This window comes from Zalophus californianus, chromosome 9, assembly GCF_009762305.2.
Source record: "Zalophus californianus isolate mZalCal1 chromosome 9, mZalCal1.pri.v2, whole genome shotgun sequence".
Lineage (NCBI taxonomy): Eukaryota > Metazoa > Chordata > Mammalia > Carnivora > Otariidae > Zalophus > Zalophus californianus.
In genome coordinates this window covers 114,877,191-114,898,340 of record NC_045603.1, presented here as the reverse complement: position 1 = coordinate 114,898,340, position 21,150 = coordinate 114,877,191, and the positions used below count along the sequence as shown (strand labels likewise).

Genomic DNA, 21,150 nt, shown 5'->3' with positions numbered 1-21,150 from the left:
TCTGTATGAGACCGTGAAGTCATTGACAGCCACAGAAAAGTGTCACTTTTTCTAAATTTTATTAGGTTGTTGTCTTTTACTATTTTAATTGCGTTGATATTTCGGAAAGATCTAGCATTCAACGGCTTTTTCCAGTAGTTGTCTCACTTTGACCAGGTTTATTCACAAGTACTAGTAGGCTTGCTGGCCCAACGTTACCGAATAGTTAGCATGTGCCTGGCACTATGCGATCACTCGGAAAATGCTAAGCTAGTTTTCTTTACAAAAACAGCATGGAACTTCTGCTTAAGGGTGGTTTTTTTTTTTTTTTAATTTTATTTTTTATTTCACTGAAGTCCAAACAAGTTTTGGGGGCTCCCCCAAACAGCAGAGACTTTAACTAAAAGTAGGAATTTCAAAGTCATTTGACTAGGAAACCTGATGGTCAATGTCTGTATGGAACAGACCTACGTTGAGGATGTAGGATTTGTGTTTTCCACCAGAACATTACTAAGGATTTAAGATTTGTGGCATCCTTTGATGTGTTAGATTAAGGACTCTGGACCCTGCATTAAGTACCAAATAGAGTAGAGCACTCCCAGCTTCAAGCCAAGGACTCCCTCAATCAGGGAGTGCTACTGCTATGATCCTTGGAAGGAGTGTCCTTATTCCTCCCACCTTCTCCTGGCCTCCCTATCAAGCCCAGCCACCAGGTACCTGGATCTTCTTCAGGGCCAGACTCGTTTCGATGTTGCTAAATTGGTTCAGGAAATGGATCAACCACATCTTGCTAAGCTCGTTGATCTCTCCATCCTCAGTCTTCAGGTAGTACAGAAGCCACGTGGCTTTGGCCTTCACGAGTAACTGGTTCCTTACCGACCTCTTGCCTGAAAGGGTTCCTCCAATGGTGCCGGCCAGGTAGATGGGCTGACCTGTTTGGTTGAAGATTGGGAAGGTGATGTGTCTCAGGTCGAGGTTCTTGTTCATCTGCCAGGCAGCCAGGAGTGGGTTGGAGGGCACGCAGAGGCCCTGGTTCTTAGTGCACACCTGACTGTAGCGGATCTGGGTTCCGTTTTCCTCTGTCACATACAGATCCTGTACCATGTCGTCCAGTTTACCAATTTCCTCTAGAATTTCTTGTTCCAGCAGTGAGGCCGTGTTGGAGACTGCCAGAATACAGGCGAAATTGACTTTGGTGCTTTTCCTGGAGATGGAGAAGCGGTAAGAGTCAGCGGTAACATGTCCCTGCACAAAGCGCCGCTCAGCCTTGGCCGGGCTCCCATTGGGGGTGTACTTCTCGAGGTTTTCTTCTAAATCCTTCGGCCAGGGGCGCCTGGGTGGCGCAGTTGGTTAAGCGACTGCCTTCGGCTTAGGTCATGATCCTGGAGTCCCGGGATCGAGTCTCACATTAGGCTCCCTGCTTAGCAGGGAGTCTGCCTCTCCCTTTGACCCTCCCCCGTCTCATGTGCGCGCTCGCGCTCTCTCTCTCTCTCTCTCTCTCTCTCTCTCATTCTCTCTCTGCAATAAATTAAAAAGAAAAATCTAAAAATAAATCCTTGGGCCAGTAAATTGAGGCAGTGCCCAGAGGGGCCGTCAGCAGCATGGGTGCCAGCAGGAAGATCCAGGGGTGCGAGCCCACCTCCCACCCCAGCCTTCCGAAGGCGTGGGAGAGGGTCGCCTCTAGGCAGTTGGTGTGGCAGTGGGGTCTCTCCGACAACTGATTTTCTGACCGGGGAGCCGGCAGACTTGAACGTCCCTGCACTGACACCGACTGGGAATGGGATGCCCGAGGGACTGCACGCTCTGCCCCAAAGCCCAGTTCAGCTCTGCTTCCCGCCTAGCCTCCGCCTCGGGCCAGGCGTCTGGCACCACCGTGGAGGGACTAAGGCTCATTTTCAGCAAGGAAAAGCAACATCCTCAAACTGGACAGCTGATGAGACCGCAGCTACTGGGGGGAGTAACGGCTTCCTCGAGAAATTCTACCGGAGTCTGTTTGACTTCCGGAAGTTCGCGCCTGGGACCTGGAGGTGTGGTTGGGGAGCACGTGTTTCTTTGTTTTTTTTAAGATTTTTATTTATTTGTGAGCACAAGCAGGGGGAGCAGTAGAGGGAGAGGGAGAAGCAGGCTCCTCACTGAGCAAGGAGCCCGATGTGGGACTCGATCGCAGGACACTGGGATCATGACCTGAGCCGAAGGCAGATGCTTAACGACTGAGCCACCTAGGCGACCCAGGGATCACGTGTTTTGACCCATAGCCTCACTAGCCCCAAATTTGTCTGGGGCATGCCTGTGCCCTCGGGAGTCTAGTTAACACAGAAACACTTCCTAAAGGTGAGTAAGATGCGTGCCTGTTCTACAAGACTTACATTTTATTGGGGGAATTTGCTTTGTCCACACACACACACACACACACACACACACACACACACACACACACGTCCTAACCTTTCTGGGATCATCCAGTAACACAGTTATTGGCTAAGGTGAACCTGGTACACTTTATTATTTTTATTAACTACAAAGCTAAAATAGACATTTGCCTTGTAAAAGCTTAGCAGTCAATATGTAGAATGAGAAGTGAGTGTTTATCTTTGGTCTGTTCCACAGTTCCCAGGATGGAGGGACCCCTGTGTTCATGTCACCTTTTTTATGAAAGTCCTCACCTACCTTTTAACATGCAGGAACTGAAAGGCAGGTGGTGAGCAGTTCCTAGAGTTAGGAGAATTGCTTGCCATGTTTTCCCTAGTTGGCAGTCACCTAGCATTAATTGTGATTGTGTTTTTCTGTGGGGTTCACATCCCAGCTCTACCTCTTACTACCTGTGTGATTTGGGGCAAGTTACTTAACCTCTCTCTCACATTTTCCACTTGTCAAATGGAGAAGATAATACCTTGCTATTGGGGTTCTTAGGATTAAATTATTGAATACACGTGAAATTATTTAAAACATGAAATTCAGTAAGGACTATTATTATTAGAAATATTTTCACTACTGAGTGGGATTTTTTGTTTGTTTTAGTTTTGTACCTTTATGAAGGTAAGGAAAGTTTGCTACAAAGTTGCTTTTTCATGATGGAGTTAAATTTTTATATCAAAAATTTTTATCAAATCATGTGAGTTAATCTATTGGGAAGAACCTATGGAGTCTCCTTCATCTATGTATGTGGCAAATGGTATTATTGTTTTTTAATCTTGGGGAAAAATGCTTGAAAACCCTAAATGTCAGAATATAATGCGGGTTCCATCTGCTAACTTTTATATAGCAATACTGCATTCATGTTGAGGTGAGATTGGCCTCTAATTTTCTTTTATGGTCCAAGTTGGTTAACAAGCCTTGTAAGGGTAATTTTCTCTCTTTTTCTATTCTCTGCAAAAGTTTATATAAGATAGAAATAACCTGTTTCTTTTCCCTCCTCTTTTTTTTTTTTTTTATTTTTCCACCATGATAAGTGTACTCTTTAATCCCCACCACCTGTTTCACCCACCCCCCCTCCCCACTGGTAACCATCAGTTTATTCTCATAGTTAAGACTCTCTTTCTTGGTTTGTCTCTCTCTGTCTCTCCTCTCTTTTTGTTTCCCTTGCTGGTTTGTTTTGTTTCTAAAATTCTACCTGTGAGTGAAATCATATGGTATTTGTATTTCTCTGACTGACTTATTTTGCTTTGCTTAACATTATACTCTCTAGCTCCATCCATGCCGTTGCAAATGGCAAGATTTCATTACTTTTTATAACTGAATAATATTCCATTGTGTGTGTGTGTGTGTGCGCGCGTTTGTGTGTGTGTACACTCATACCACTTCTTTATCCATTCATCTGTTGATGGACATTGGACTGCTTCCGTATTTTGGCTATTGTAAATAATGCTGCAGTAAACATAGGAATGCATGTATCCTTTTGAATTAGTGTTTTTGTGTTTTGAGGGAAATACCCAATAGTACAATTACTGGATCAAAGGGTAGTTCTGTTGTTTCACCGTTGATTATGATGTTGACTGTGGATTTTTCATATAAGTTCTTTATTATGTTGAGGTATATTCCCTGTAGCCCTACTTAACAGAGAGTTTTTATCATGCATGGATGTTGTACTTTGTTGAATGGGTTTTCTGCATCTATTGAAATGATCATATGGTTTTTATCCTTTCTCTCAGTGATGTGACATATCATGTTGATTGTTTGGGGACTGTTGAACCACCCTTGCATCCTGAGAATAGATCCCACTCGATTGTGGTGTATGATTTTTTTATTAACATACTGTTGGATTCAGTTTGCTAATATTTTGTTGAGGACTTTTGCATGAGAGATATTGGCCTGTGTTCTCTTTTTTGTAGTGTTTTTCTCTGGTGTTGGTATCAGGGTGATATTGGCCTCATCAGAATGAATTTGGAAGTTTTCCTTTCCTTTCTATTTTTTTGAAATATTTGAGAGGAATAGGTATCAACTCTTTTTTACATGTTCGGTAGAATTTGCCTGTGAGGCTGTCTGGTCCTGGACTTTTGTTTTTTGGGAGTTTTTTGATTATTGATTCAATTTCACTGCTGGTAATTGGTCTGTTCAAATTAACTATTTCTTCTTGTTTTACTTTTGATAATTTATATGTTTCTAGGAATTTATTTCTTCTAGATGGTTCAATTTGTTGGCATTTAGGTTTTCATAATACTCTGTTAAAAATATTTGTGTTTCTGTGGTGTTGGTTGTAATTTCTCCTCTTTCATTAGTGATTTTGTTTATTTGGGTTCTCTCTCTTTCTTCTTTTCTTTCTTTTTTTTTTTTTTGATGAGTCTGGCTAGAGGTTTATCAATTTTGTTGATCTTTTCAAAGAATCAGCTGCTGCTTTCATTGACCTGTTCTTTTGTTTTTTTAGTTTCTATATCATTTATTTCTATTCTAATTTTTATTATTTCCTTCCTTTTGCTGGTTTGAATGTTGTTTGGTCTTATTTTTCTAGCTCCTTTAGGTAAAAGTTAGATTGTTTATTTGAGATTTTTTTCTTGTTCCTTGGGGCAGGCCTGTATTGCTATAACCTTGCCTCTTAGAACCACTTTTGCTGCATCCCAAAGATTTTGGACCATTGTGTTTTGATTTTCACTCATTTCTATGAAATTTTTTATTTCTTCTTTCATTTCTTTGGTTGACCCATTCATTGTTTAGTAGCGTGTAATTTGACCTCCATGTATCTGTGCTCTTTCCAGACTTTTTCTTGTGGTTAGTTTCTAGTTTCATAACATTGTGGTCAGAAAAGATGCATGGTCTGACTTCGATTTTTTTGAATTTGTTGAGACTTGTTTTGTGGCCTAATATGTGATCTCTTCTGGAGAATGTTCCCTGTGCACTTGAAAAGAAGGTGGTATTCTTGCTGTTTTAGGATGGAATGTTCTGAATGTCTGTTAAATCCATGTGCTTCAGTGTGTCGTTCAAAGCGACTGTTTCCTTGTTGATGTTGTGCTTGGATTATCCATCCACCGATGTATGTGGGGTGTTAAATCCCCTACTATTATTGTATTACTATCAGTTATTTCCTTTATGTTTTTTATTAACTGACTTATGGATCTGAGTGCAAAAATATTTACAATTGTTATATCCTCTTGTTGGACTGTCCCTTTATTATACAGTGTCTTTCTTTGTCTCTTGTTACATTCTTTGTTTTAAAGTCTGTTTTGTCTGATTTAAGTATTACTACCCAGCTTTCTTTTGACTTCCAATTTCATGATAAATATTTCTCCATCCCCTCACTTTGAATCTGCAGTGTTTTTTTGTCTGAATTGAGTCTCTTCTAGGTAGCATACAGATGGGTCTCTGTCACCCTATGTCATTTCATTCGAGCCTTTCGTCCATTTACATTCAAAGTAAATATTGATAGATCTCCGTATCGATTGCCATTTTGTTACTTATTTTGTGGTTCTTTCAATAGATTTTCTTTGATCTTTTCCTCTCCTGCTTTTTGGCTTTCTTTCGTGATATTCTTGGATTCCTTTCTCTTTATTCTTTGCGTATCTATTAGTGGTTTTTGATTTGTGGTTCTCATTAGGTTTGTATATAACATCTCCTGTATATAGCAGTCTATATTAAGTTGATGGTCACTTAAGTTAAAACCCATTCTTTTCTCCTCTCCTTCCACATTTTAGGTATGTCGTGTCATATTTTCCATCCTTTCATTTTATGAATCCCTTGACTGATTTGTACAGAAATATTTATTTTTACTGCTTTTGTGTTTTTTTGCTTTTCATATTCTCCCTTATGGTCTTTCCCTTCTACTCAAAAAGTCCCCTTTAATATTTCTTGCAGGGCTGGTTTAGTGGCCATGAACTCCTTTAGTTTTTATTTGTCTGGGAAACTCCGTTTGTTTGTTTGTTTGTTTTAAAGTAGGCTCCACACCCAGCATGGACTCCAATGAGGGGCTTGAACTCACACCCCTGAGATCAAGACCTGAGCTGAGATCAAGAGTTGGAGGCTTAACTGACCAAGGCAGCCAGGCACACCTGTCTGGGAAACTCTTTATCTGAATGATAGTCTTGCTGGACAGAGTATTCTTAACTGCATATTTTTCCCTCCGGGCTCTTTGAATATATCATGTCACTACCTCTGGCCTGCAAAGTTTCTGTTGAAAAGTCTGCTGATGGCCTTATGAGTTTTCCCTAGTAAGTGACTGTCTTCTTTTCTCTTGCTGCTTTTAAAATATTTTCTTTATCTCAACCTCTTGGGTTGAGTTTTTGGGGCACTCTCTATGCCTCCTGGATCTGGATATCTGTTTCCCTCCCCAAATTAGGGACGTTTTCAGCTATTATTTCTTCAAATAGAATTTCTGCCATCTTTTCTGTTATTCTTTTGAGACCCCTACAGTACAAATGTTACTATGCTTGATGGAGTCACTGAGTTCCTTAGGACTATTCTCAGTTTGCATAATTTTCTTTCTCTCTTTTGCTCACCTTGGTTACTTTCCACTCCTCTGTCTTCCAGGTGATTAATTCATTCCTCTGCTTCATCTAGCCTGCTATTTATTCCACCAAGTATATTTTTAATTTCATTTATTGTCTTGTTGATCTCTGGTTGGTTCTTTTTTATCTGTGTGTTAAGGGGTCTCACTGATGTCCTCCACTCTTCTCAAGTCTGGTGAATATCTTTATGGTCGTTAAATCCTCTATCAGAATTATATCCAGTTCACTTAAGTCTCTTACTGTGGTTTTGCGCTGTCCTTTCATTTGGGAGATATTTCTCTGTCTCCTCATTTGGTCTAACCGTGTCTGTCTCTGTGTGTTAGGAGAATCAGCTGCTTCTCTTGCTCTTAACAATAGTAGCCTTATGAAGAAGAGGTCCTGTAGTGCCTTGCAGTGCAGTGTCCCCTGTTCCCTGGGGCTTCAGGGAGTGTCTCCTCTGTGTTGTGTGTGCTCTGCTGTTGAGGCTTGGCCTCTTTTTCCTTCCGTCCAGTTGTCTGCAGAGGGTCTCCTTGCCTATTGTGGGCAGTGTTTGGTCCCCAACAGTGGTGGGGGTGCATTTTAACAAGGTGTGCAGTGGTCTCCTTGAAAATGAGACCTGCCCCTGCTGCTGCAGGAACTGAGGTCCCGCAAAATGTGATGGTCTGGAGATGTGGTGGACAGGTGGCCTGGTCTTCTCAGGGAGGGGCCCTGCAGCACTGGGAAGGGCGGATCTGCCCAAGCAAGGGGTTGGGGTCTTGGTGCAAACAAGTTAGGTAGCAAGTATTGACACAGCGCTTGTTCCCACAGATGGCCATTGTTTTTTCTGGGGGGGAGGGGGAGGGAAATGGCACCTGCTGATTCCTTTGTCCCTGGAGGGGTCTTCCCATGATCCTTCTCTCTCTGGGCCACATTCTGATATGAGGAAATCACTCTCCCTCCTGTGTGCCCCATCTGTTTTTCAAACTGTTGGTTTCCCTCTCTTGCCGTGTCTCTCTCTGTCAAATGAATGAAATCTTAAAAAAAAAAGATTTATTTATTTTTATTTTAGAGAGAGAAAGAGAATGGGATGGGGAGAGGCAGAGGGAGAGGGAGAGAGAAAATCCTTAAGCAGGCTCCCTGCTGAACGTGGAGCCCAATCCCAGGACCCTGAGATCATGACCTGAGCCAAAATCAAGTGTTAGACGCTTAACCAACTGAGCCACCCAGGACCCCATACTGTGGTTATTTTTTTCGCACTCAATACTTCATTTAGTTTAGCTGTGTTTTTCAAATGAATTTGCTCACCATTGAATTTCCTCCTTCATTCTTTGAATCAGTTTTATGGCTGATGCATACATATTCTTCAGCAGTTTCTTCACAAATGTCAGTGAGGAGTAAACTCTCATTTTTTCATACTTGAAAATATATTGAATTGTCTTCCTTCTTGAATAATTTATTATATATAGAATTCTAGGTTCTGAGTTCTTTAGTATGTAAAAGATATTTTCCTGCTACCTGTTGGCATTTATTTTTGCTGATTAGAGCTCTGCTACCAACCTGATTGTTGTTTGGGGGGTTTTTTGGTAAGTAATCTGTCATTAAAAAAAAAGAACAGGGCGCCTAGTTGGCTCAGTCGGGGGAGCATGGGACTCTTGATCTCGGGGTTGTGAATTCAAGCCCCACGTTGGGTGTAGAGATTACTTAAAAATAAAATCTTAGGGGTGCCTGGGTGGCTCAGTCAGTTAAGCATCTGACTCCTTATTCTGGCTTAGGTCATGATCTTGGGGTTGTGAGATCAAGCCCCATGTTGGGCTCCGTGCTGGACGTGCAGCCTGTTAAGATTCTCTCTCTCTGGGACGCTTGGGTGGCTCAGTCAGTTAAGCATTGCCTTTGGCTCAGGTCATGATCCCAGGGTCCTGGGATCGAGTCCCGCATCGGGCTCCCTGCTCAGCGGGGAGCCTGCTTCTCCCTCTCCCTCTGCCTGCCCCTCCCCCTGCTTGTGCTCTCTCTCTCCCTTTCTCTCTCTGACAAATAAAATCTTAAAAAAAATTCTCTCTCTCCCTCTCCCTTTGCCTCTCCCCATCCCTGCTCATGCATGCTATGCTCTCTTTTTCTAAAAAAAGTCAAATGAGTGAAAATGAAAATAAAAATAAAAAATAAAATAAAATCTTAAAAAAAAGAATAGAATTTACTTTTTAGAGTCATTTTAGGTTCACGGAAAAATTAAACTGAAGGTACAATGCTTTCTCATCTTCCTCCTGTCCCTGGACGTGTGTGTCTCCCTCCTTATCAACATCCCCCACCAGAACTATAAGGAATAAGAAATGAATCTCCTCTTTGCCCTACACCACTCCCCCTTTTCAGTTTTTACTGTTTCATTGTTACCATTTGGTGTGCGTCCTTCCTCAACTCTGTCTCCATACAAACATAGACACACACAGTCCCATAGTGCATCTGTATCACAATACAAATGTGTATATACATTCATATACATGTGGTTGTGATGGTCAGTTTTATGTGTCAACTTGGCTAGACTATATAGTTCCCAGTTATCACATCAAACGCTAATCTAGGTGTTGCTTTGAAGGTGTTTTGTAGATGTGATTAAAGTGCATAACCAGTTGACTTATTAGGAAGGGAGATTGTCCTAGATAATCTGGGTGGAACTGATTGAGTTATTTGAAAGCTCTTAAGAGCAGTGCTTAGTCTTCCCTGAAGAGGAAATTCTGTCTGGGGGCAGCAGTTTCAGTTTGTGCCTGACAGTTGTAGATAACTCCCTTCCTGAAGGCCCGCCTTGTGATTTTCCAACTTGCCTAGCCAGCCCTGATAATTGCATAAGCCAAGTCTTTGCAATAAATCTCCTATTATATATTTCTTACTGATTCTGTTTCCCCTGGTTGAACCATGACTGACATTTATATTTCTGTAACTTGCTTTTTCACTAACAATATGTCTTAGAGATGGCATTATATTTAACTGCCGAATCATAGCACGTCATATGAATATACTCTATCTTATCTAATCATCCTGTTACTGGTGGATATTTTAGTTGTTTAGATTCAAAGTTAAATTAGATTCAAATTATTTTCATTTGCTGCTTTGGAAATTTGCTTTATTGACTTCTTGTATCCAGCATTGCTATAATAAAATTTAACGCCAGTTGGATTCTTGCTTCTTTGCAGATAATTATTTTTCTTCTTTGAAGGCTTTTAAGATTATTCTTCTCCTTTAATATTTCATAAGAAGAGATTATTGGGGTGGAAAAATATTTCCTTCTACTTTTCAAGCTTATTTGGATGTTTGGGAATTAGGTGTTTGCCCTGCCATACAGACCTGTCATTCAGGTAAAACAAATTATCTCTGGTAATAGTTCTTTCTGGGCCAGGCCCCTATCTAAATTTTTTCAGGTCGTTAAGGGAGTAGTAAAAGTTTTTCCTGAGTTTGCTGGGTCTTGACTGTTTTCATTTTAAAATAGTCCACATGCCAAAGTGACACATTTTGGGGAGATTTGTTTTGAACCCCTTTAATATCTATGGTTGTTTCTCTTCCTGGTTCATTTTTATTAGTCCCTTTAAATCTGGAGACTCACTTCTTTTGATGTTCTCCTGTCATTGCTTTTATTATTATTTTTTGAGTCCTCTTTCTCTCTCTTTTTCCTTGGAACTCCTATTTGGTGGATTCAAGGTTTTCTGGGACTTTCTCTCAAGCCTCAACTTCTTTCTTTTTTTTTAAAGATTTATTTATTTGAGAGAGAGAGAGAGGGAGCAGTGGGGAGGGCCAGAGGGAGAGGGAGAAAAGGAATCTTAAGCAGACTCTGTGTTGAACATGGAGCCTGATGCAGGGCTCGATCTCACGACCATGACCTGAGAGGAAACCAAGAGTCAGATGCTTAACCGACCTAGCCACCCAGGCGCCCCTCTCAACACTCAACCTTTATGTCACACTTCCCACCCAGTCATTCTGTTGTGCTGCATTTAGGGCTGGGTATTCAGCTTATTAACTTGCTCTTCCCTTGTGTCCATTCTATCATTCAGCCGATATATTGAATTTTATTGCAATAATAAAAACATTTTTTAAGATCTAAAGTTGCATTTTTATAATACCTGTTCTTTTTTCATAGTTATGATGTTCTTCTGAAGATATTAATTTCACTTCTATTAAAGCCTCCTTTTGTTTGCTCTATTAAGCATTTTTCCCCTCCAGTATTAGTTGTGTGAATGAAGTTTGGTACCTCTCTTTTATGGGCACTGATTTTCCTCATATATTTGGCAGTTTTGGGTGTGGGTACAGTATTTGTCGAGGTCTGTCTCCCACGATGGGGAGAAGGTACAGGATGGGTTGGCGGATGTAGAACGCTAGGCATCCATACCCTCAGCGAGGACCACTTTGCTTGGCTGGCGTGACACCATTTGCAAGGGGCAGCTTAACTCTCCATAGTCACTTCTCCAGCCTGGAGCAGATGCCTCAGCGACTTGCTCCTTGACCACGGGGAAGAGGGTCTTTGCAGTAGGAGGAAGGCGGTCCATGCATCTAGCATCCATCTCGCATGCATCGCCTCTGAGTCTGGACACTTGCAGAGCATCCAGTTCGCAGCAGTTCTTTCCTCAGCCAGTCCTATCTCCTTTCTGTCTGTTAGAAATGGCTCAGGAGTTTTTCTTTTCTCTTGCTTTCCGGCACTGTTACAGATTTTAATTTTTCTTTCCCTGTCATTTGTAGGGATTTGGGGTAAGAGGGAAGGTGGAAGAGTGTTTGTCTCTTCCGGCGCAGAGATAAAATAAAGCGATTTTATCTCTGCACCATATTGCCATGAAATATTTGGGAGGGTTTAAGTTAATTTGCCAATAACTTTGAAAAAAAAACCTACCTTTGTCTTAAATAATAATAGTAATACTAATTTTAGAATTAAATGATTTGATTAATAATCTAGAAATTAAAAAAGAAACCAAAAATATAAATTTTACAATACCCTATTCCCCTGGGGCGCCTGGGTGGCTCAGTTGGTTAAGTGTCTTTGGCTCAGGTCATGATACCAGGGTCCTGGGATCGAGCCCCGTGTTGGGCTCCTTGTTCAGCAGGGAGCCTGCTTCTCCCTCTCCCTCTCCCTCCGCCCCTCCCCGTGCTTGTGCTCTCTCTCTCTCTCTCTCTCTGACAGATAAATAAATAAACTCTTAAAAAAAAAATACCCTATTCCCTTTCTGTCAACCAAGTTCACACATCGTGCCATTAAATTTGCTGAAAGTTACAAAGGAAAGAATATCAGGTGTCAAACAAAGAATCATACAAACAAGGCATTTTTACATTTGTCTCCTAGCAGTAGGGGAAGAGATGTCTTTGCATTGTGAAAACCTCAAGGCTGCCTATCTCCATTGGCTGTTGAAAAGTAAACAAACAAACAAAAAACCTAAATGATTCTCATATAAAACCTTGAATCAAGACAAAGTTCAGCTGGTCAAGAACTGGAACCACGATAGCCTTCTGCATGAATCTCTTACAGATAGCTTGTCCAAAAACACCTCACCTCCTTTAAAGATGAATTATCAAAAGGATTTCAGCTAAACACTACTGCTACCACTCAAGAATCAAAAAGGAAGAAAGTAGCAGCAAAACAAAGGACAGATGAATGCTCAACAGAAAAATTACTTCTGTAAAGTAGATGAAAATCATGCCCAGCTGTTTCCCTATGAATTTAAAACACTTTTTGGAAATATTTACCACTGAGAGCACAAAGCAGTGATAAAAGAGGTCAGGAAGAGATAGTGTGACTGCATGAGAAAATGCAATGTAAGCTAATTGAGCAGAAAGGAAAATAAGGTTAAGAAAATAAAACCATCACTGAAAGAAGGGCGAAATTAGAAGGATCACAAGGGACAGTAGAGACTGTGGAAAACAAAATAAAGGACAATAGAAGCTAGAAAAGAAAAAAGTGGGTAGAATTTACCAAAATGAATAAAAATGTTTAAAACACATTAGAAAAAATGATGTGGAGGGGCGCCTGGGTGGCTCAGTCGTTCAGCATCTGCCTTTGGCTCAGGTCATGATCCCAGGGTCCTGGGATCGAGCCCCGCATCAGGATCCCTGCTCCGCGGGAAGCCTGCTTCTCCCTCTCCCGCTCTCCCTGCTTGTGTTCCCTCTCTCGCTGTCTCTCTCTGTCAAATAAATAAATAAAATCTTTAAAAAAAAGGTGGAAATCAGAAAAGGAGATTCAGCATATGTATATTTGAATCTCAGAATGAGACAACAAATATTTAATATTTCTGACATCAAAATAAATACACACACACACAAAATTTTAAGAATATTTTGACCGGGTTTTTTGTTTGTTTCCTGCGAGGGGGTGTTTGGAAAAACAAAAGGCGTCAGGTTTCTTTTTCTGCTCATGGCAAGGCCTTATGATGGTACTTAATCAGCTGCATAGATAGAACTGATTGAAATTTAAGCATGGAGATTAGATCCTTGTAGAAATTAGTTACACTGATTTTATATAATCTGATTAAACAGGCAAAATTTGCTTCATGTTAAAGTGTTTATTTTTTTAAAGTTTTTTATTTTTTAATTTACTTTGTTTTAGGTGACCTTTGAGAGTAAAGAGTGCTTTGAGTAAAAGTTTTTCAAATAAAAAATTAGAAAATTTATTTGTTTAAATTAAAATTTAAAACGATTTCTCTGCTTTTTTGTTTAAGATGTTATTTATTTATTCCAGAGAGAGAGAGAGCGTGCATGTGCGAGTGGGGGGAGGAGCAGAGGGAGAGGGAGAGAATCTCAGGCAGGCTCCATGCTCAGTGCAGAGCCTGACACAGGGCTTTATCTCTCAACCCTGATACAATGACCTGAGTTGAAATCAAGAGTTGGACACTTCACCCACTGAGCCACTCTGGTATCCTGAGGAATCTATTTATTTAATTGTTTGAGAAATTGCTTCATTTTTTTCCTTCTCTCCTTCCTACTTTTCTTTTAGTTTATTTTGTTAGTTTTTTAAGAGTAGTATTAAGTTCCCTTCTTTTTAGTCCTTACTCCTTAATAAAGATATCCTCTAAGAACAAGTTCGTTGTGCCCCATAGGTTTTGGTAGGGTGTGTTTCTTTTCCATTGCTCTCTGGATAGTTTGAATTTTCAGTTTTGCTGTCTTTGAACATTTGAAATTTTTGATTTAGGAATGTGTTTTTTAATTTCCAAGCTGTTTTGTTGTCATTTAATTTCTTATTTATTGATTAATGATACTGGTTTGGAATGAGACCATCCAACCCTCTGCCAGCCCCATGTCCATCAGCAGAAGCCAAGTTGGGAGTCTTGGAATTCAGCCCGCTTCTGACAAGACCTTTCTCCACAGCCCTCTTTCCTCTCCAAACATTTTTTATCTTGCTGTTACTTTCTGCCATAAAACCATCATACTGTTTGTCTCCTTTTAAGTAGTCATCACAACAAGCCCTGGCTTCCCAGGTTATTCTTCATCTCTGAGACTTTCATCTTCATAAGGTTTTGTACATCTTTTCTCACCCCCAGCTTCCCCTCCTTCTCTTAAGACATATTTACTCTATCCTCTGAGGTAGCAGAGGTAACATTTTATTGTTGATACTTTTAAAGTTTGCACACTCAGATTTGGGGATCTAGGTCCTCAATTATTTCTCTATTGGATCCTTCAGGCTTTTAGAGTATCCCTCTTGATGTCCCCTTACCCCGATGTTCTCCACCCTCCCTCCCCCCAAAATAACTAGCGGGTAAAGCAGGAATTCTTATATTCCTTGATGAGAAGGGGGAGACTGACGTAAAGAGGTGAAGCTCCTGCCTAGCTAGACCTCAGTAAGAGAGCTGAGACTAAACCCAGCCTCCTAACTTCTAACTTGGTATTCTTTTAATCACAACATAGTAATACAGATATAAAAAGATTAAATCAAACACAGATTTGAACAGAATGTCAAAAATGTTAAACATAAGAAGGAAGTAACAGAATTAAAATATATCCGTTAATTAAATGTGAATAGGTCCAATTCTACTAACTCATACTGTCAGATGGAATTGAGGAGTACTTAAAAACACATAATGAAAGGTTGAAAATAAAGGGATGGGCCAGGCAAATGCAAACAGTATAAAAGCGGAGGTGGTAATTAATGTAATTTAAAGTAGAATTTAAGGTTAATGCACTGGATATAATGAAATAAGATAGTATGTAATAATGAAAGGCCCAATTAATTAACAAAGTAGCTGTAACAGTCATAACAAGTAGGCACCAAACATAGATGGTATATTTCAGAGCAAAACCTGTTCAAAACACAAGAGAATTTGATGAAGATACAGTTATATTAGGAGATTTGTTATATCTCTTTCATAATTAAATAGATCCAAAAATCACAAATGAGACCATAGGGAAATAGAATAACACAATCAACAAATTGTTTTTTGTTTTTTTTTTTTTTAATTTTAAATAATCCCTACACCCACGTTGGGGCTTGAACTTGCCATCCCAAGATCAGGAGTTGCATGTTCTACTGACAGAGCCAGCCAGGTGCCCCTCAATGAACAAGATTGATTTATTTCATTGAGAGAGATCCCGGGGGTAGGGCGGGGTAGGGGGGTGGGAAGGGCAGAGGGAGAGGGAGAGAGAGTCTTAAGCGGACTCTGTGCTGAGTGCGGAGTCTAACGCAAGGCTCGAATCCCATGACTCTGAGATCATGACCTGAGCCGAAACCAAGAGTTGGTCGCTTAACCGACTGGGCCATTCGAGGCACCCAATCAATAAATCTTTTGAGGGAAGAACTCATTACTTCAAAAGCCCATGGAACAGTTTTACAAAATCGGTCTTGGACTTAGTAGCAAAGTAAATCGTAAATCAGAAAGAAGCAGAAATTTTATACTACATGTTCTCTGGTAATTTATTCTTTTAGAAAATATTTTTGATCTGTTATATTCCTAGCATATGAGTAGGTAGTGTGTTTTTTTTTTAATAACTCTATAAATTGCCCTCATTTTGGTATACAGTTTTTTGAATTTTAACAGGTATTATACAAATGTATACAGTCATTTAATCATTACCAGTAGTATTAAGGATCTTTACATGTTTTATTTCTAAAAAACTAGTGTCTTTTTAGTCATACTTTTCCCCTGCCTCTCGCCTCTGGCAGCCACTGGTCAGTCTTCATCACTATAATTTTATCTTTTTGAGAATGTCCTATAAATGGAATATATCCTGTAAAGTTTTCAGACTTTTTTTCACTTAGCATAATGCCTTTGAGCTGTATCCAAGCTCTTGCATGCCAGTAGTTTGTTTCTTGTTACTGCTGGGTTGTATTCCATTGCGTGTGGATGTTTCAGAGTTGATTTATCCATCCACTTATTACAGGACATTGGATTGTTTCCAGTTCTTGGTGGTTATGAATAGACCTGTATAAACAATTTAGGTACAGGATTTTATATGAATATTAATTTTTATTTCTTTAGAGTAAATACCCAGTAATAGGATTGCTGGATCATATGGTAAATGCATGTTTAAGTTTGGAAACTATTCCATCCATGTTTTAATAAAGTGATCGTATCATTTTACATTTCCACTAGCAGTATATAAAAGTTCCTGTTTCCACATCCTCACCTGTTATACTTAGCACAATCAGACTTTAAAATATTAACCGTTCCAATAGGTATGTATGTGTTGGTAGTCTCATTGTGGTTTAATTTGCATTGTCTAATGACCAGTGATGTTGAGTGTCTTATTTGCTGTCCGTTGAGCTGTATTTTGAGTGTGTGTGAGTGAAGTGTATAAATCTTCTGTTCATTTTCTGTTTTTTCTTCTTGAATTTTGAGAGTTCTTTATATATTCTGCATATGAACCCCTTATTACGTGATATATGCTTTGCTGATATTTTCTTAGACTGTGGCTCCTCTTGTCATTCTCTTAACAGTTTATTTCTAAAAGCAGAAGTTTTTTATTTTGATGAAATCCGGTATATCAATTTTTTCGTATTAATGATGGTTTCAGTGTTATATCTTTTGCTTAACAGAGGGTTGCAGTGATTTTTCTTAATGTGTTCCTCTAGAAGTTGTATGGTTTCATGTGTTACATTAGGTCTGTGATTCATTTTGAATTAATTTTTGGATACAGTATGAAGCATATTTATCGAAGTTCTGTTCTTTTCCTTTCTTTTTTTTTCTCTTATATATTCTAAAACTATTTGTTGAAAAGACTGTCCTTTCTGTAGTGCATAGCTTTTGCACCTTTGTAAAAACTTAGTTGTTTATATATGGTAAGTCTCTTTCGGGATTCCCTTCTAGCCCATTAATCTATTGGTCTCTCATGTCAGGATGCTTCACTGTCTTGATTTCTATAGCTTTTTTTTTTAAGATTGTATTTATTTGAGAGAGAGAGAGAATGAGAGAGAGAGAGAGCACATGAGACGAGGGGGGTCAGAGGGAGAAGCGGACTCCCTGCTGAGCAGGGAGCCTGATGCGGGATTCGATCCAAGGACTCCAGGATCATGACCTGAGCTGAAGGCAGTCGCTTAACCAACTGAGCCACTCAGGCACCCTTGATTTCTATACCTTTATAGTAGGCCTGGAAGTCATATACTGTTAGTCTACCAATTTTGTTACTTTTTTCAAAATTATTTGGCTCTAATGTTTTTGTGTTTCCTGATGAATTTTAGAATCCGTTTGTTGATTTAAAAATAAAAGCCTGCTAGGATTTTTATAGGGGTTGCATTGACTCTATATAGATCAATTTGGGGAGAATTGACCTTTTAACAATATTGAGTCTTAACGATCACAGAACAAATTATGTGTCTCCATTCATTTAGGCCTTTCAAAATTTCTTTCAGAGTGGTTACATGTCTTTTACATCTTCTGTCAGATTTAGCCCTAAATAGTCAATAGATTTTTATTAAAAAATGTTATTTCAAGAGAAGAATCCTTTGTTTATTGCTGATATTTAGAAATACAATAGATCTTTTAAACGTTTAGTTTGTATCTGCCACCCTTGCTAAACTTGCTAAGTAGTTCTGGGAGCTTTTTTTTTTTTAAATCTTGTAGATTCCATTGAATTTCTACATTTTTTCTTTCCAATCTGGGTTCTTTTTATTTCTTGTCTTATTGCCCTGGCTTAAAAAAAAAAAAGAAATCTTAAAAAAGGTGAAGAGCCTGATATCCATCTTTTGTTCCTGGCATGAAGAGGAAAAATACTCAGTTTTTTACCATTAAGTGTGTTGTTAGCTGTATGTTTTTCACAGATGCCCTTTATCAGGTTGAGGAATTTCCCTTCTCTTTCTGATTTGCGGAGAGGTTTTGTCAGGAATGCATGTTGGATTTTGTTAAGTGCACTTCCTGCATTTGTTGATGATTATATAATAAAGTCCCCATTGATTTTTTTTTGCTCTAAATTTTTTATTGTTATGTTAATCATCATTAGTTTCCCCATTGATTTTTTTCATTGTTTAGGATAACCCCACTTGGTTGTGATGTGTTGTTGTCTTATACATATTTTTAGTAGTTACGCTAAAATTTTGTTTAGGATTTGCATATGTCATCATGAAGGATATTAGTCTGTAGCTTTTAATTATAATGTCTTTGGTTTTGGTATCAGGGTAATGTATAACACAGAGTGACTAAGAAAGTATTCACTCTCCTTCACGTTCCTGGAGGAGTTTGTTTAGAATGGATTATTATTTAAATGTTCAGTAGAATTCACTCTGGGCCTGGAATTCTTTTCATGGAAAGGTTTTTAACCGTAGATTCAATTTCTTTAATAGATGCAGGACTCTCCAGTTATCTATTTATTTTTAAATTATGGTAAAGTAAACATAAAATTGACCATGTTAACCATTTTTAAGTTTACAGCTCAGGGGCAATAAGTACGTTTGCATTGTTTTGCAGCCATCACCACTATCTGTTTTCAGAACTTTTTCATCACCTCAAAGAGGAACTCTGTACCAATTAAACAATAGCTTTCACTCCACTTTCCCCTCAGCCCGTGGTAACCTTTCTTCTGTCTTCTGTTTTTATGAATTTGCCTGTGTTAGATACCTCCTAGGTGGAATCATACAGTATTTGCCCTTTTGTGAGTAGCTTATTTCACTTAGCTTAATGTGATCAAGGTTCATACACGTTGTAGTATATCTCAGAATTTCATTCCATTTTATGACTGAATAATGTTCCATGATATGTATAAACCACATTTTGTTTATCTGTTCATCGAGCACTTGAGTTGCTTCAGCCTTCTGTTGTTATACTGCTATCAACATTGTTGAGCAAATATCTGTTTGAGTTTCTGCTGTCACTGCTTTTGGGTATATACTAAGAGTGGAATTGCTGCCTAATACGGTAATTGTATTTTCAGCTTTTTGAGGAAACATCAGATTTTCTTCTGTTCCTAGTTTGTTGAGCGTTTTTTATCATAAAAGGATGCTGAGATTTGTCAAATACTTTTTCTGCATGAATTGAGATGATCATGTGTTTTTCCCCCCATTCATTCTTTAATGGGATATATTATTTTGAGTGATTGCTCATATTCCACCAATCTCGTATTATGGAGGTAAAACTCACTTTATCATGGTGTATAATCCTTTTAAGAGGCTGCTGAATTACCTTTGCTAGTATTTTGCTGGGGATTTTTTGCATCAGTATTCCTCTGGGATATTGGTCTATAGTTTTCTTTATTTGTAGCATCTTTGTCTGGCTCTGGGATCAGAATAGTGCTAGCCTCCTAGAATGAGCTTGGAAGTGTTCCTTTCTCTTCCGTTTTTTGAAAAGTGAGGAGGGTTGGTGTTAACTCTTTAAATGTTTGGTGGAATTTACCAATGAAGCTATCTGGTCCTGGGCTTTTCTTTATTGGGATGATTTTGATTACTTACGGTCTCTTCAGTTTTTTTTTAATTTTATTTATTTGAGAGAGAGGCAGAGTGAGAGAGAGTGAGCACAAGCAGGGTGAGGGGTCGAGAGAGAAGCAGACACCCCGCTGAGCGGGGAGCCCGATGTGGGGCTCGATCCCGGAACTCTGGGATCATGACCTGAGCCGAAGGCAGACGCTTAACCGACTGAGCCACCCAGGGGCCCCAGATTTTCTTTTTCTTGATAAGTCAATTTTGTCAATTGTGTGTTTTCAGGAATTCGTTCATTTCATCTAGGTTATCCAGCTTGTTGGTGTATATAATCATTTTTTTGTCTGTAAAATTAGTGGTAATGTCCCCACTTTCATATCTGTGTTTTGTAATTGGAATCTTCTCTTTTTCCTTAGTCTAGTTAAAAGCTTGTCAGTTTTGTCGATCTTTAAAAAGAAAGAAAGAAAGAGAGAAACCAGGCCTTGGGCATGGATTTTTCTCTATTGTGTATCAATTCGCTTTGTCCTTTATTTTGGTTCTGATCATCATTATTTCCTTCCTTTTATAGCCCTTAGTTTGCTCTTCTTTTCTAGTCCCCTAAGGTATAAAATTAGGTTATTGAGTTGAGATATTTCTTCTCTTATAATGTGTTTAGAGCTGTAAATTTCCCTCAGCACTGCTTTTGCTACATCTTAAATTTCGGCGTCTTGTGTTTTCAATTGTCTCAAAGTATTCTCTAATTTTCTTGTGATTTCTTCTTTGGCCCATTAGTTGTTGTTTAAAAGGGTGTGATTTAATTTGCACATGTTTGTGAATTCTCCAGTTTTCTTTCTGTCACCGATTTCTAGTTTCATTAGGTTATGATAAAAAATACTTCAGATGAGTTTAGTCTTTTAAAACTTATTCATACTTGTTTTGTAGACAACATAGGGTCTGTCCTGGAGAATGTTTCATAGGCGCTTGAGAGAACTGTGTTCTGAAGTCGTTGGGTAGCATGTTCTCCGGGGCCTCACTGGTCTGTGCTGTTGTTCCGCTGTCCTATTTCTCTGTTCTCTCTCTGGTTGTTTGATCCATTATTGAAAGTGGTGCATTAAGATCTCCAACTAATACTGTATTTGTCCCTTCGGTTATGTGAATGGTTGCTTCATAGATACTGGGATCTGTCCTTTGGTGTATGAGTCTCTTAAGAGACAGCATGTACACTTGGATCTTTTTTATAGATTTATTTTTATACTTGGGTACTATTTTTATGTATAGTCCGCCAACACCGCCTTTAATATAATTACTGGTAAGGGAGGATTTACTACTGACATTTTGCTGTTTGTTTTCTGTCTTTCTGTGTGTCTCAGAGAGTTTTTGTCGCTTATTTCCTCCATTACTGCTGCCTTTGGGATTAGTTGATTTCTTACACTGACATGGTTTGATTTCCTTTTGTTTAAATTCTTTAGGTATTTTGTTTGTGGTCTGTTTCTTTTTGAGTCAATT

The 21,150-nt window shown here is 39.1% G+C and overlaps 1 protein-coding gene across 1 annotated transcript; it reads right to left on the bottom strand.

The window, feature by feature from the left end:
* Nucleotides 1-57: 57 nt before the first annotated feature.
* LOC118355976 (patched domain-containing protein 3-like) lies at nucleotides 58-1,329 on the bottom strand (the record flags this gene model as incomplete). The annotated part of the gene is made up of 1 exon (XM_035721918.1): nucleotides 58-1,329. A coding segment is annotated over one exon (654 nt), but the record flags the coding sequence as incomplete, so codon positions are not given.
* Nucleotides 1,330-21,150: the final 19,821 nt, after the last annotated feature.